This window comes from Marmota monax, unplaced genomic scaffold, assembly GCF_021218885.2.
Source record: "Marmota monax isolate L192 unplaced genomic scaffold, Marmota_monax_Labrador192_F-V1.1 WCK01_AAM20220418_F8-fsc01744, whole genome shotgun sequence".
Lineage (NCBI taxonomy): Eukaryota > Metazoa > Chordata > Mammalia > Rodentia > Sciuridae > Marmota > Marmota monax.
Window position 1 is genome coordinate 27,544 of NW_026692652.1, and position 14,533 is coordinate 42,076.

General features: G+C 37.7%; 1 protein-coding gene across 1 annotated transcript in view; it reads left to right on the forward strand.

Moving 5' to 3' along the window:
* LOC124093840 (putative ankyrin repeat domain-containing protein 19) overlaps positions 1 to 14,013 on the forward strand; it is a gene marked incomplete at its 3' end in the record, with an annotated part of 41,517 nt that extends 27,504 nt beyond the window's left edge. The window contains 2 exon segments of the mRNA XM_046446373.2: positions 13,565 to 13,679; positions 13,840 to 14,013. Of these exon segments, the coding sequence (XP_046302329.1) occupies positions 13,565 to 13,679; positions 13,840 to 14,013 (289 nt within the window).
* Between the last annotated feature and the right edge of the window lie 520 nt (positions 14,014 to 14,533).

Here is a 14,533-nt window from a genome sequence, read left to right on the forward strand (position 1 = left end):
TTCCTTGCCTTTCCCCAATAGGTAAACTATGGAAATCAAGGGAAACCAGATACACAATGCATTCCCACTATGCTCAACCTATGGAAAGGCAAGGCAAGATAATGCAAAGCAATGGAAAACAAGGCAATATTCGGTTTCCCCTTGATAGTCAAAACATGGAAAGGAATCGTTTGGCTTCCTCTCAATAGCCAAGCAATGCATTCTAAGTAAAGATAAGCCATAGTAACTGGCCTTTCCCTCTATAGCCAAGAATTGTGGAGACAAAGCAAAGTAAGGCAAAACAACTCAAGCCTCATTTTATAGTCAATCCATGGCAAGGCAAGGCAAGGCAACAAAAGGCAAGGACAGTCAAGGCTTGGCTTTCCCTTTATGACCAAGTCATATTAATAAAGACAAGGCAAGGAATGGCAATGCCAAGAAATATTTTCCCCTCCATTGCTAAGTATGAGGGAAGGAGTTTGGAAAGTTTACAGATACAAGAAGGAAAAGTTTAGATTGTTTTAAGCAGAGTTTAATGGGTAATTCTGGAGGAAACTCAGAAGACCAAAATGTCAAAAGACAGTGGACACTAAAGACAGTGGACTCTATTAGAAATTGGACTAGAGGCCATTTGTGTTACATTCTGGTAAAGAAGTTGTCTTCATTTTGCCAATATCCCAAAACTTTCTGAGGCTGAATGGACTAATTTATCTGGAGGTAGAAATTTCAAGATAGCATAGCATTCAGGGTATATCATGGATATTTCTAGCAGTATTTAGTCAAGTTTTCTGTGATAATAAGCTGAAGGCAGAGAAAAAGAATTAAAAACCCAGAAGTTTGGTAAAAAGTGACTAAAATTGGGGTTAAGGAAAGTATGGCAAAGAGATTACAACAATCACCTTCCCCAGAAACAATAGGAAAGATGACTTGACAACATCCCACAAATGTCAAAACCACACTCATCTCAGGATCAAGGGTGTAAAAATAAAATTTTCTTTGAGAATACACCAGTTGGGCATTCTCCCTGCATAGAGAATTCTTGGAATTTGTTTCACCATGATCAGTTACCTGGGCACTCAGAGATTGCTACAGCTGTGATCCCCAGGAGGCTTTGCTTGTCATGGTTTTAGATCTTGGCATCAATCACAAGATGCTGATTCTGCAGGATTGCATGATTTTGGAGTTAGGGTGTTATGGAGGGTCCCACTGCATATTGTATTCACATTGTTTCAAAAGAAGGCCTAAGAGAGCAGGCAAAGTGTAGCAGGGTCAGAGTCTCTGTGGACTGCCTCTCAGAGAGTGATGAGCAAAAAAATGAGCAGAAACCCAAAGCTTCAGATTAAGAGATGCCAGTCACATGGGATTTCTACCACAGAAAGTTGTAGGAATTGAGAAGAGGTCAGGTAGGCTGCAATCAGAAGTCCCTGAGAGGAGGAGAAATGTTTCTCTCAGGTGGTTACCTTGGCTTGATCTCAGGTTATGGCTTCTATGTGCAGTTTTCCATGTGTGGAAAACTGCACCCATATTTCTCAGAATGATGCATTTCTGAGGGTTCTTATGACCCAATTTTAGTGCATTAGTGCATTGTAATAATTCTCCCTGGCCACATTTATGAGATTTATTGATCAGCTCTCAAGAGTCAAGGGCTGAAAAACAAATGGCCCTTGTTGCACTGCTAGAGAAGCAGGACAAGGTAAAGTAAATATTTTCCACAGAAATAGTAGACACACAGGATGTAAGTGTGCCAGTTTTAGGCAGTCTGAAACCATTCCTTCTAGAAGATGGTAAAGGAAAACCTAGTATTAGAATAATTATTTTTATTATGTTATTTTACTTTGAGTTCTTTTTAGTACATTGTATACATAATGGTAGGGATTCATCCTGACATTCATAAATGTGTATAACACAGTTTTTGCCATTGAAATTTCCATATTATGCCCTTTTTTTTCTTCCCTCCTCCCTCCCCTAATCTCCTTTCTCTACCCTAGTGGTCTTCATTCAATTTATTCATTTTTTAATTGATACATTTTAGCTATATATAAAATTACAATCCACCGTGCTATATTCAGGCATTCACTTTGTATTATTCTTTGACTTATAAACAATAATCAGTTATTTCTTATAGTTCTGAAGGATGGGGAGTTGAAGATCAAGTTTCTGTCATTTGCATTGTCTGTCTTAGGCCTGTTCTTTGTAGTCAGTGCCTTCTCTCTTCATCCTGGTGGTGGAAGGGGCTAGCTAGCTATTCAGGGTCTCTTTCTCTTTTCCAATTGACACATGATAATTGTCTACATCTATGGGGTACACTGTGATATTTCAATCTATGAATACAATTTGCAGTGACCTAGTCAGGATAATCAATATCCTTCTCAAACATTTATCATTTCTTTGTGTTTAAAACATTTATACTCCTGTGTCCTCATTTTTCACAAAATAAATAATAATTTTTTGTTAATAATAGTCACCCTAATATACTATAGAACACTAGACCTGATTCCTTCTATATACATAAATGTATGTGTGTGTATATATATATATATCTATATATATATGTATATATATATGTGTTTGTATATGTATGTGTATGTATATACATACATACACACATTGTCTTTTTAGTTATACATGACGGTAGAGTCTCTTTTGACACAGTTATTCAAAGATGAAGTTATTCTTTCTAAATAGTATCCCAGTTTTGTGCATGTACACAGTGTTGAGATTTTACTGTGGTGGACTTATATATGTACATAAGAAACTTATGTCAGATTTATTCCACTGCCTTTCCTATTTCTATCCCCATCTTTCCCCTTCAATATTCACTGTCTAATCCACTGAACCTCTATCTCCTCCTTTTGTTGTGTGTTAGCATCCACATATCAGAGAGACCATTCAACCTTTGCTTTTGAGAGATTGACTTATTTCACTTAGCATGATATTCTCTAGATCCTTTCATTTACCAGTAAAAGTCATAAATTATTCTTCTTTATGGCTGAGTAATAAATCTTTCTTTGAGGTGGTGTTCATAGCTCAGCTTCAGGCTCTGAATGGATCGTGAAATGCACATTCATGGAAACCTATGTGATTTTTGATGTCCCAGAAAGCCTCACTCATGAGGGCACCACTGGCCTAACCTTTGGGAATAGGAATTACACTCCCCTGGACAGGCTTACGACAGTTTGATTATTCTCAGCTGGGGTTCTAGGAGCTAAATGAAGAGACTTGTCTGACTCAAACCATTAGGAGAAGAATCTGGAGACACTCAGGATTCAGTGTTTCAATGGTAGGCAACTTGACTCAATTTGTGGTAGAAAGAGCTGTAAAGAAATTTCTGGAAATAGGAGAAACATTTGAACAAACATGGGGGCATGTCTAGGCCAAAAGTTGGAGGCAGGATACGTAGTGCATATGCTTAGATTCCTGATCCCAGAATGGGATCCCAGTCACATTCCTGAGGTTTCTTTTGGCCCAAATGTAAATATTGCAATAACCTCTTCTTCAACAGAGTTAGAAGGGGAGAGTTTGGTCACATGTAGGGAGCCAGCAGACACATGAAGGGACTTGCCTGTGATAACCCTACATGCAGCTTAGAAAAAAAATGAGATAAAGGATTCACTAAAAAGAAAAAAAATTGAGAATGCAAACTTGCCATTTTCAGGCCATCTGAATACCTTTCTCGCAGGAATAGTGAGAAATAATTTCCAAGTCTCCTGTCAATCAACCGCCACTTGCACTGCTAACTCCATTGCTGCCTCTGATTCCGCTGCCACCAGCCTGAGATCCTATGGAGGTCTTCTTTCTGGATGCTACTGCCACAGAAGGAAACCACTGCCTTGGATGCAACTGAAGCCTACACTGCTGCTGACCCTGGAGATCACCTAGATACAATGCCCCCTCAGTTGCTATTGTAGCTACCGCTGCAACCACCACTACTGCTGACTCCCTGCCAGCAACCACCACCACTACCGCTGCTACCATAGCCTAGAGGACTACTTCGAGGGAGACTTAAGCCCATTTGGGGACACCAGTCAGTGCGGGGGCCTGGGTGCCAGCAGGTTTACCACCACAAAAGCCTCTGTCTGGGGACTCCCGCTGGGACATGCAGGTCCAGTGTGGGGGTGCCAGAAGGTTTGGAGGAGCCTGGGGTCTTCCTGGTGAGAGTGCTGGTGGCCATTGTCTTGCTGCTGCTGCATCTCAGAGTTGCTCCTTTGCATGAGTGTATCCCTGGTGGTCTCTCAGCAAGTATGAGCAGCATTGAGAACTTGGGACTGCGGCGTGGCCAATCCTGAGGTATCTGTAAAGGTCGGGCGAGCGTCAGAGGAAGAGACCACCAAGAGACTGTCACATGCAACAGCAAAGGGTTTATTGGGGGTCCAGCATGCTGGGGCTCAGAGCTCACTTGAATAGAGCAGAGAGCCCCGGGAACAGCTTAAGCAGAGCTTATATATTTTCCTTGGAGAGGGCAGGGACTTCACATACAGCATAGCCAATCGTTGCACGGTTTCTGGGAGGGGTGGTTTTTGTAGAGCAACCAGATGGGCATTTCCGGGACTTGTTTTCAACTTCTACATGAGTTTCAGGTTCCAGGAAAACAGAACTTAATTCTTACATTCTTAACCTTTTCAATATAATAGCAGAAAAATTTTCAAACTTAACGAATGGAGTGGAAGATCAAATACAAGATGCTTACAGGACCCCAAAAGCACAAAATTACAGCTGACCCACATCAAGACAGGTTATAATGAAAATGACTAACACAGAGAATAAAGATAAAATCCCAAAGGTTTTGAGAAAAAAATCAAATTACATATGGGGGGAGGAAACAATTCAGATCCAAACTGATTTCTCAGCCCCTATCTTCAAAGCTAGTCCTTCCTGGAATAATATATTTCAAGCTCTGACAGAAAATGGATGGTAACCAAGAATTATAAAAATTATTTAGAAAAATTTTCAAATTTGAAAACAAAATTAAAACATTCCATGATAAACAAAAATTAAAAGAATTCACAACTAGAAAGCCTACACTACATAGCATTCTCAACAGAATATTCCTTGAGGATAAAGGGGGGTGGGAGTGAAAACCAGCAAAGGGAGGATCCTATAGTAAAGTGATATTCAACCAAATGAGAAACTAAGACAAATCAAAAATCAGAAATAAATCAAAATGACAGGGAATACAAATCATATCAATAATAACCTTGAATGTTCATAACCTAAAGTCATCAATCAAATGACACAAATTGGCTGATTGGATTAAAATGTAAGATCCAACAATATGCTGTCTTCAAGAGACTCACCTCATGGGCAAAGACATCCACAGGCTGAAGGTGAAAGGATGGGAAAAAATTTACCACTCATATGGATTGCATAAACAAGTAGGGTTCTCTACTCTCATTTCAGATAAAGTAGATTCAAACCAAAGTTAATCAGAAGAGGAAAAGAAGGGAAGTATATATAAGCAGAATATAATAATTATAAATATTTAAGCCCCAAACAGTGGAGCCTCCATGTACATCAAACTAACACTTCTCAATTTCAAGAGTCAAACAGACCAAAATACAATAATACTGGATGATTTTAACAATCCTCTCTCACTACTGGACAGATCTTCCAAACAAAAACTAAAAGAAAATTATAGAACTAAATAATACAATCAATAACTTAGACTTAACAGACACATACAAAATATTTTATCTATCAATGAGCAAATATACTTCTTTTTTTTACATTTGTGGGGACTTAATTCAAATGTTTTAAGCAGTTACTTTTCCAATGAGTTTCACCCACTGACTTCATGGAATTATGGGTCAGCTTGATATATCCAGGTTCAAGGAAAATTGCCCACCAAGGATGTAAATGAATTCCCTCAACTTAGGAAGATATTGCCATGGGAGAAACTACATGGCAAATGAGAGCATCATTTATATTTCTTCTGTTCTATTATACATCTCAATGGAAATCTCAAGTAACAGTCACGACCAGAATCTCATATCCAGATTATTACATTGTTCATTTAATTAGAATCATCCCATTTTAAATCTGTAATCAGTCATGATTTATTGTGGATCACAATGGCAAGGTGTAAAGCTTAGGAAAGACTTTTTTTTTCCACTGATATTTATTTATTTATGAGGGAGGAAGATGGAGGGCTAGAGGGAGGCAACATCCTGGATCGCTCTGTGATCCAGATCTCACCTAGTCAGAATACTGCATCTCTGAGAATGTTAGAAGACCCCTATACACCTGCTCTCTGCAGAAATCACCAGCACTGTGACCCTGCACAGGGTTCTGGGCCTCAGTTTTAGAGCAGGACACCCGGCATTTGAGCAGGACCCAAAGCCCAAAGTTCTAGCCAAAGCAGGGCTCATGAGCACCTTTACAGAATCACCTATGAACACATCTGCAGATCTCCAAGACTTTGCTCTACTCCCATGCTGGTCACTCAGCTGCTACCTACCCACAGCACAGTGCCATCGTCCAGCTTCCCCCACCTCACCAGACACCCTGGCACTGAAAGAAGACTGCCTCCATCTTGGCTCAACAGTCTCACCATATTAGGTGAGGGAAGCTCCCAGATCAGATCTTCAGCAGCCAGGTACCAAAATCCCAACCTTCCCCCCTCTTCAGCATTGTTTGCCCAACACAGGTGTGCAGTGCGACCAGGGAGCTTCCCACGGGAGTCCCTGTGTGAGAGGTTCCTCAATTGAGAACTGCTAAAGGAGACAGGATGAAAGTTTGGAGGCTAAGAGAGAGACCAGGAACTGGGGAATCTCCAGGCAAGATAGGGAGATAGTACCAGGTGCTCAAGTCATAGAAGTGACCCCCAAAAAGAGACTCATGAGGTGCAGTCTCCCTGCAGGGACTGGCAGATGCTACTCCCTGCTTCCAGAATCCCTGCACCAGGACCAATCTTTTCACCCTGGTTACCTCCACCCTCCTGAGTGCAGAGACACCAGCTTACAACAGACAACCCCTTCTATTGGATGAGAAGAGAAGCAGGAAAGATACAGATCTCTAAAATTAGCCACAACCTTGGTTTCTTCCTTTGAGATTTTTTTCCCCTCTTCTACTCCTCTATTCTCCAGCCCTCACATCCACAACATATGTGAAAACAAGAACTTTGCATGAAATAGGACTTAGAGGACTGAGTCATCTGAATAATATAGTATAGAGTTGTTGTATCTGCTATTTTTTCCTTTTCCTTTTTCTTCTTTCATTTTTCTTTCCCCTTCCATAATTTGCAATTTTAACATGTGCATTTTTCTAAATATATATGTGTGTTGGTGTTATGTACACTACTGTCTTCCCAAGTACTTGTCTACCCTAAATTACTTCCTGTCTATTCCTTTGCTACTAACCCTCTCCATTAGATTTCTTCTTTACACTACCTAAGGTATATTAACTCTATATCCTCACATCCTACTTCCTCAGGATATCATCTTATACTCCACTCCCAGTTCATTGTCCACCACCAGAAACAGTAAACCTTTTTACAAAACTACTGATTATATTTTAGATAATAATTGAATCCAACATTTCTGTACATTGAGACTAAACTGTAAACGTCTTAACAACAAGTTGTTCATAGGTGGTATATTGTTGATATTGGGTTCTGTTAACATTGTCCTTCCCCACAAAGGAAAAGACCCCCACAAAGGAAAGGTCTTGGAACCCTACAAGAGCACTACAAACCTATAGGGTAAAACCGATAACACTCCAGACCCACAGAGATGAAAAGGAAGACACATGAGCAACATGAAAAGAAAAAGAAAGAAAATGCCCCAAATAAATCAAGACACCACATCATTAGAATCATTGGCAGCCACATCAGAAGAAATTACAGATAAGGAGTTCAGGGTGTACATGGTTATAATGTTCTGTGAACTCAAGGAAGATATAAGAGAGCAAATGCAGGCAGTGAAAGATCACTTTAACAAAAAGCTACATAAACAAACACAGGAAGCAAAAGATCATCTCAACAGGGAGACAGAGGTTCTAAAAAAACAAACAACAACAATAACAAAAAAAATCCAGAAACAATAAACCAAATTGCAAGCTCAAATTAAAGTATCACCAACAGAATAGACCACTTGGAAGATAGGACATCAGACAATGAAAGCAAAATATATAATCTTGAAAAGAACAGAGGCCACACAGCGATAATGATAAGTAACCATGAGCAGAACAGTCAAGAAATATTGGACAGAATAAAAAGACCAAATTTAAGAGTTATTGGGATAGAAGAAGGCATAGAGGGCCACATAAAAGGAATGAACAATCTATTCAATGAAATAATATCAGAAAACTTTCCAAACATGAAGAATGAATTGAAAATCCAAATTCAAGAAGGCTACAGGGTGTCAAATATAAAAAGTCACATCAGATCCACACCACGGCACATAATAATGAAAACGCCCAATAGACAGAATAAAGAGAGAATTTTAAAAGCCACAAGAGAAAGAAATTAGATTACATATAGGAGAAAACCAATTAGGATAACAGCAGATTTTTCAACATAAACCCTGAAAGCTAGAAGATCCTGGTACAATATATATCAAGCTCTGAAAGAAAATGGGTGCCAACCGAGAATCTTGTATCCAGCAAAATTAAGCTTTAGACTTGAAAATGAAATAAAAACCTTCCATGATAAATAAAAGTTCAAAGAATTTATAGCTAGAATACTGGCACTGCAAAACATCCTTGGAAAAATATTCCATGAATAGGAAGTGAAAAACAACAATGAAAATCATCAGAGGGTGGTAGTAGTACCCTAAAGGAAAAACTAATCAAAGAAGAAAATCAAGTTAAATAACAAAAATAATCAAATATGGCTGGGAATACAAACCAGGTCTCAATAATAATCCTAAATATTAATGGCTTAAACTCACCAATCAAAAGACATAGGGTAGCAGATTGGATTAAAAAAAACAAGATCCAACAATATGCTGCCTCCAGGAGACTCATAGGAAAAGACATACACAGACCAAAGGTGAAAGGTTGGGAAAAATCATACCACTCACATGGACTTCAGAAGGAAGCAGGGGTTTCTACCCTCATATCAAATAAAGCAGACTTCAAGCCAAAGTTAATCAAAAGGGATAAAGATGAACATTACATATTGCTCAAGGAAACCATACACCAACAAGACATAACAATCATAAATATATATGCCCCAAACAATGGTGCAGTTATGTTCATCATACAAATTCTTCTCAAGCTGATATTTATTTGTAATTAATAATTTATTAATTAATGGGGGTTGGACCCAAGGTTGAGTGCAGCAAGGTGGCCTTGGAGGAAGTTAATCTACATGCCACAGATTGTCCTTCCATAAGCTCAGGTAGGTCTTCTCCTTGCACCATGCTCAGTAAGTTTTGTTTTGGCACCATGAGGCTTAAATTTCATCCAGCTCTATCTCTGCTGCTGCTGCTGCTGCTGCTGCTGCAGAAGCAGCAGCAAGCTGTGATGTCAAGGTGAGACTTTCCTTCCCCCACCAATATTGGGATGTATTGGGCCTGAGGCAACCACTTTTACTTCTGCTCTAGGGCCACCCATAATACTGCATATCCTACACTTCCATCTACTACTGGACAGAAGAGCCAATAGCTGACTAGTAGGTGGTGAGTCAGCCAGGAGCCAATCACTGCTGGCCTAGCTGATTCTATCCAACAAGAGGCTATGACCCCATAAACAGTTCTGTTTATTGATGTTGCCTGGTAACGGCTATTTTTCTGTGGAGAGATACTAATCTCGCAGCGTCTATACTGTTGGGCGCTTTGCAGCGATTTAGTTCAGCTAATCTTTAGTTCGAAGAATCTGAGTTGGAGGCATGGGAAGCCCCCAAGGGGAGTGAGTATCCAATGCCTCACAATGTCCTTGGCCTGGAGGAAAATTGTTGCCTACCGTTGGGAAAATAAGATTTACAAATTTCACGAGGCTGTCAGAAATGGTGACTTAGCTCGAGTGAAATATTTCCTAGCTCGTGGAAGTCACGTTGATGACACGGACAGAAAGAACAGGTATGGGATCTGGGAAGTCAGGGGCTGAAGGACAAAGGGCCAACTGGGGGAAGCAGGGTAATGGGTCTTCTCTATTGAAGCTGTGCCCATGGGGGCAGAGCAGGAGGGAGACTAACCCTTCTTTCAACAGGATACTTGACTTTCATACCCCCATGGAGGCTTCTGTACCAGGTACCTGCAAACCTTGGAGGTCTAGCACCCAGGCAGACTTAATGAGCAGTAAAACAAAAACAAATCTGTAGCTGGTTTCCCAGGGTCATATAATTCCAAATTGTCAAATTAATTGTTTAACGATTAAGTACATACAGCAGTTTATTGTTAATGTACACACTTTCACAAGTAGGTCACATACATTGTAGAAAAATACAAAATGAGAAAAAAATATTACTCATAATATAGCAACAAGAGTGCTAAAAAAATTCTTCAAATATAACCCACTATCTGTTGTCTACTGAGGAACCTTTATTAGAACTCTTTGAATTAAGAACATGGCTCCACGTTTGTTGTTGTTCTTTTGTTTTTTACCTTAATTCACACTAGTACATTTAGGAGGAACACTTTCACTCCTCACTAGATATTACTTATTTCTCACATGCTTAATGCAGTAGTTCATCAAATTCTGAAGGACAAGTTGATGTCATCTTCATTAGCCAACCAACTTCATAGCAAGGCTTGTTGAGTAGTCCTGAATTTTTTGCAAATATTTCATTCACTTAAGTTACTTTTAAAGAGAGCAGACAATAGAGTTTACTGGCAGCTTTCCCACTTTCCAAGCATCAAACACATGTTGCTTTTCTAATTTTGTACATTTCAGGCAGATTACACTTAAAAAAAATGTGCCAAAAGCTTTCTGCACAAAATTGTTCATTCCCCTGTTCCAATATACTTTCTGTAGTTATCTCTTACTGTTTATTTGTTTATTTAAACAGAGAGAGCAGACCATTGGTCCACAGGATCAGGCAGTGCAGGCCTTCAGTCAGAAGAACAAGAGAGCAGCAAACAGAAGGTTCCCAGGCTGCACAAGCTGCCTGCTTCTCCCCTAATGTCCCTTGCTCTGCCTTGTTCTCAAGGGACAAAGGCTATCCATAGTAGGTCTGTGCCCTGGTGACAGTGTTTGTGAAAAGGAATATTCATTGTCTCCAATGTGTGAGCTCTTTCTATGGTTACTAATTTCACAAAAATTTTAAAATAAAAAATTAATTAAAATATCAGGGTTATAACATTTTTGAGTCCCACCTGCATGCAGTATTTAAGATCATGATGACACTACAAAAATGTTTATGTAGACAAAGTCTTGCCAATCTGGGTATCAAAATACATTGTAAACTTTTACGAATTACTTCTTTGCCAACAGCCAAAATATGAGTGAGTACATCAGGATAAAATACAAAACATGAAAATATCTGAAAGTATATTTAATATACTAGAATACTTTCTAAATGTTGCACAGAACTTACCATCAAATCATCTATTTGAGGAGTGAGTCTTAAGTAGCTGAACCTTAAGCTGCAGAGTAAGTACAACTTCTCTGCATCCTCAAAATTTTGTAGCTCTGAAATATATTTCATTTCTTGTTAAATTAAATTCCTTCTCTTACCAGAAGCACAAATATTTTTTCCTATGTTCATATGTTACTTGAGCATCTGGAAAAAGAGTACGTTGTCCAATGTAAGTCATTTTGGCTTTAGCAAACTGAAGGCCATGCATTCAATCCTCAGCACCAGAATTAAATAAATAAATAAATAAATAAAAGATTTTTTAAAAGGTGGGAAAAATGGAAGTCTTCTTTTCAGTTCTTTCTTTCTTAGGAACGTTCTTGCCAATATAAAATGTATAAAGAGGCATTTGTGTTTTCTTCTAGTACATTACTGTGTAGAAGCAAGGGGAACTTTTCATCTGTGCTTATAGATATTATTACATTTCTTATAGATATGTTTTATTACATACATGCAATTATAGGTTACTAATTCTGTGGCATGCTGATAAAAAAGAGAACAAGTAATAAAAGATTATTACTACTGCCAAATTATTGCTTTCCTTCATAATTTTTGCTTTAAAAAACTGAACTCAAGTATACTTATCTGTTCTTTTATTTTATTCATTTATACCCATACTCTGAATACCTAGGATGTAATTGACATAATGACTCTTAAGACTCTTCCTTAAAAGCTTTATGTTTGATTAATCAGAAATTTAAAACTTCAGAGATAGGACTCAATTTCAAGTAAAACTTTTCCTCTTCCATTTCAAACAGAAGCACTCTGGTGGTAGGAAATTATGAACTGCCCATTTTTAAAGACAGTGTTAAAAACTGAACATTGGAAATACCTGATTTATGTATATCCTGTAAATCTAAATATTGAATAGATTGAACCATGCTAATTCATTTGAGTCCTACATTTCCTTTAGCTTTATATTACTTTAAAAAAAGAAAAGCAAGGATTACTATGGTTTTAATTTGGTCTTTTATTATTGTTTTATCGTTCATCTCTCCTTACCTATAGTATTTTTAACAACTAAAATTAATTTAAATGCCACTCATATGACTATAACCACTGTAGACCTCTTGTGTGTATCACATTTCACTTAAGGTAAGGTACTGTGTGATGGTCCTTTATTTCATGTATGAATAAAAAAATTGAATGCTGCCATTATACATGTAGTGGCTTTCCAATGTCAGTGATGTCAAAATGATAGAAAAAAAGAGCATCTAAGACTCATTGAAATACATAGTCCCTACAAGATATTTGTAAAATCACTATAATAGGACTTCTTCATTAAGTGAAATACTCTGTTGATTCATAGTAATAGTAATAATTACAATAGCCAACAATTAATGAGCTGTTGCTTGTGCTAGAAACTGTTCAAACATTTTACATAGATTTTAATTTTAAGCATCACACTATCATCCCAGTAGGTAACTACTAATTTTAATCAGTATTTTATTGGAGATAAAATTGATGGATAGGAGAACTAAATAGCATGTCACAGAGGTTAAAGTAGAATTCAAGCAAATGTTGAGCTAAATTCAAGGTCTATGCTCTTTCTAGGCAAGTAGAACACTCTGGGATGGGATATAGCTCCATGGTAGAGATTTTATCTAGGAGGCTCCAGGTCGTGGTTTCTATGCCAGCACCTAAAAAACCAAAATAATCAAAAATAAAAGATCAATGGGACCAGACCCAGTAGCTTATGCCTATATTTCTAGTTACTTGGGAGAATGAAGCAGAAGCATTGCAAGTTCAATGACAGCCTGGGAAACTTATGGAGACTCTGCCTCAAAATTGAAAAAAAAATCATAATAATAAAAATGGGCTTAGGATATTGCTCCTGGATTAAGTGCTCCTGGCTTCAGTCCATAGCAGTATCCAAAAAAGACAAAAGAAAAGGTCAACAGAATAGGCTGCTCATTTATTAACTTAGTGTGTACTAACAGCTAGTAAATATTATACTTTCTTTAGAAAATAATAGAGGATTTGCATACTATTTAATGTTGATAATTGCATAAATAATCATGTATTTTGAGAGGATGCTTTATGAACTTCTAACAAAGCCTCTTGCCTTCATAGGACTGCTCTACATTATGCCTGTGCCTTTGGCCACCCAGAACTGGTGGCTTTTTTAGTGAAGGAAAATTGTAATGTTCACCTCTGTGACCGTGATGGCAACACACCATTGATGAAGGTAGATGTAGCCAAGGATATCTGCAGAAAAAAAAAATGATAGAAATGCTTAGAAGAAAAATTGATTAATTCTATTTAATATGATTAATTAGTAAAACATATGAAATGTTTTTCTTGGATTGTCAAAATTTACAGTTTATTTCTTGGTATAAACCCAACAGGCCCTACAATATCTGGAAGAGAAATGTGCAACTATCCTTCTAGAAAATGGTGCTGATCCAAATGCTCACAACAACCAAAATGAAACTCCTCTTCACTTTGCTCTGTCTCTGAAGAAAACATCACTAGCAGAAAAACTGCTTTCACTCAATGCAGATATAGAAGCCAGAACTACGGTATACACCAAACATGATTATTTCCAAAATATTTAAAATATGTTTGTTTTAAGTGTGACATTTTTCAACAAATGTGGATTTTTAAGGCAGGGTTTTCTTGATCAGAATAATAACAGTTGTTGAAATTTCTGTCCATCTTCTTCATCATTTTTATCTCATGAATTTATTTAATTTACATCTAAGCATTGTGTCCATATTTAAAATTAAGATGACTGATGCAGAAATCTGGAATCCAAGCTTCTTTTAAGAACCAAATGAGGTCCCCTTTGAGCCATGTTACTTGTGGTGTGGTGGGCAGAGAGTGCCTCCTACATAGCATAGATGAGTGTTCTGTAGTTTGCGGCTGGCAAAATGTAGCATTTGCTCAGATGATCTATTTTCCTCAATAAATAAATATATAACTCTTGTATTATAGTATATTTTTATAAAGAATTCATACTTTCCTTGGTATTTTTATCAATTAAAAATAATTTGGATTGTATAACAAACTATAAAAATCTTTGAAATGGGATTAAATTTT